This window comes from Physella acuta, unplaced genomic scaffold (assembly GCF_028476545.2).
Source record: "Physella acuta isolate Inbredline_101_S28 unplaced genomic scaffold, ASM2847654v3 ptg000837l, whole genome shotgun sequence".
Classification (NCBI taxonomy): domain Eukaryota; kingdom Metazoa; phylum Mollusca; class Gastropoda; family Physidae; genus Physella; species Physella acuta.
Genome location: NW_026732354.1, coordinates 153 through 2,968, shown reverse-complemented (window position 1 = coordinate 2,968; position 2,816 = coordinate 153). Strand labels below are relative to the sequence as shown.

Sequence of the window (2,816 nt, the reverse complement as noted above, 5' to 3'; positions counted from 1 at the left end):
TTTTTTCCGTTCACCGATCAAACACCCGTTGACAACCACCTGTGATCAAAGAAGACCTTCTGCTGAAAAAACACCTGTGGTCAAACCCCCTATGGACAAAGCCCCGCTGTGGTCAAACCACCTATGGTCAAACCCCCTATGGTCAACGCACCTGTGGTCAAAGGTCCGCGCACCATATACATATATATATATATATATATATATATATATATATATATATATATATATATATATATATATATATATATATATATATATATATATATACACATGCATATAGTAATTATAAAAAAGAAAATAACATAAAGTTCAAGGCAATTCTAGTTTTAATTGGGCCTTTTCAATTGGAAAATTTTCCTTGGAACAAAATTTGTCCGGATTTGTTGTCGCGGAGGAAGTAGAGGAAAGGATGATCCGCGACAAATTCCAATGAAGGCTGGGACACAGAGTCAACAGATTTGGATAGCGTCTGTGTTTGTTCGGTGGTCGCTGCCGCCACCGTCCCCGTCTCAGTGACTTTCAGCTTGGCTTTGTGGATCACAGCGCTGATGTAGATGTCGCCTGCGGGTGGGGGAGGGGGTGGGAAAATACAGAAAGATTGGTTGTGAATATATCATTCGTCGCTGAAATTGTATGGGGATGGGGGTTCTTAAAATATGAGAATGGAGACCGTGATAGAGAGAGTGGGGGTATTGAAAAGTCAGGAGGGGTTGAAGTGGAATATAGAGAAAAATGATTCTTGAATACAGGGGAGGGAACTGACTGTACGGTGTGGAGATAAATATAGAGGGTGGGGATCTTGAAACATATAGAATGGGGATTGTATTTAGGGGGGGGGGGTATTGAAACACAATGGTTAGTGGAACAGAGGAGGAAGTAAACTTGGAATATTGAGGTAGGAAATTTCGCAATATAGGGTGCGGGTATCTAGGACAATGAGGTTTCTATTCTAATCTTGGCATATAGGGTGTGAGTATCTAGGACAATGTGGTTTCAAATCTTGGAATATACTAGGAGTGAAAATTTAGTATAATAGGCAGAGTTTCTTCAAGGCATCTCCTCGAAAATTTCAAGTGCCCCCCCCCCCCCCCTCCCCGGAGAAAAAGTCTGGAAGAAACACTAATAATAGGGGGTGGATATACAAGGGTTTGTATATTCGAATATTGGGGATTGTAATAGAAAGAGTGGAGGATTAAGGGAAAAAAGGGGTGGGAAAAGGATCTTGGAATATAGAAATCAACAGGCAGTTAAGTGTACTTAAGCGTTAGGGAAGGAATATTTCGTTAAGGTAGGGTTGAAAAGTAATCTTGAAATAAAACAAAATTAAATCTGAACCCACTTAAAGGAATTTATTGTTCACTGTTTAAGTAAAGGAAGCAACGTAGCTGGCCAAACGCCATTCCAGGGGTTATGGAGTATATTTGATTAGATTATAACCCACCTTTGCTTCTAATGCCTGAAAAGTCAGCCACGCCCCTGACAGAACTGAATGCCTTGACCATGCCGAGACTGATTAAATCTCTTTTTAAATCCAGGGTCGTCGTGGTCTTGAACTTGGGGATGCTGACTATAGTCAAATGGGACTTGAGCCCGGAGAACAGTCGATCTACGTTGTCAGGTGTTTCCAGGAGAGATTCTGTGACAGAGAGGGGCGTGCAAATGTTTACCGATTTTACGATTAGTGTTTTGTTTACAAATTTTAGATCTTTCACTCAAATGGGGGGGGGGGGGGGGTGATAATGTCCGGGGGAGGATGACGAGGTGGAAGGGGGTAATATCCTGCTTCCCACTGAGATAAGGAATGTGGTCTCTAGTAAAACTGCTATAACTCTGTTAACATTTTAGTCCACTCACCCAGGCTTGAAATGTCGTCTCTAGTAAAACTGCTATAACTCTGTTAACATTTTAGTCCACTCACCCAGGCTTGAAATGTCGTCTCTAGTAAAACTGCTATAACTCTGTTAACATTTTAGTCCACTCACCCAGGCTTGAAATGTCGTCTCTAGTAAAACTGCTATAGCTCTGTTAACATTTTAGCCCACTCACCCAGGCCTGAAATGTCTCTAGTAAAACTGCTATAGCTCTGTTAACATTTTAGCCCACTCACCCAGGCTTGAAATGTCTCTAGTAAAACTGCTATAACTCTGTTAACATTTTAGCCCACTCACCCAGGCTTGAAATGTCTCTAGTAAAACTGCTATAGCTCTGTTAACATTTTAGCCCACTCACCCAGGCTTGAAATGTCGTCCGCTGTCTCCGGCAGTACAATGTAGAAACCAAACCTTTTTCCCTTGAACGGCAGTTCGGCCACTTGGACATTTAGCTCGTCGTCCTTCTTGTATTTGATGGTCATGGCCGAATGCATCATGTCCACCTGGATATATTCTTCAACTATAACTCACACTGTTTTACATGATCAGAGTTTCTTCCAGGCATCTCTTCGGGGGAGGGGCGGCTAACCCCCCGAAAAAAGTATACCGACTCCCCCCCCCCACGAACAAAATGGAATTTATATAGAAAATATATACTTTTGACAGTGTCCGCCCCCCCCCCCCCCCCCCGAAAATATCAAGTGCACCCCCCCCCCCGAGAGAAAACTCTGGAAGAAACACTACATGATTCACACATAAACATTGTCCTTCTCGTGTTTAATCGAAAAATGGAAATTTCGTGTAATAGTTGCTTTGTATTGTATTGTACATCTTTTTATGTAGCTCAATCGATTCATAACTCAAATTTATTTTCATATACCAGGATCATGAATCAATGTAGAGGTTTCTTTCAAAATATTTGCACCGGGAGGAGTGGGTGAGGAA

General features: G+C 41.9%; 1 protein-coding gene across 1 annotated transcript; it reads right to left on the bottom strand.

The window, feature by feature from the left end:
* Nucleotides 1-316: 316 nt before the first annotated feature.
* On the bottom strand, nt 317-2,374 carry LOC131951909 (serpin B4; the record flags this gene model as incomplete). Its single annotated transcript, XM_059314345.1, is given in 3 exon segments — nt 317-561; nt 1,442-1,636; nt 2,230-2,374. Coding segments are annotated over 3 exon segments (561 nt in total), but the record flags the coding sequence as incomplete, so codon positions are not given.
* Between the last annotated feature and the right edge of the window lie 442 nt (nt 2,375-2,816).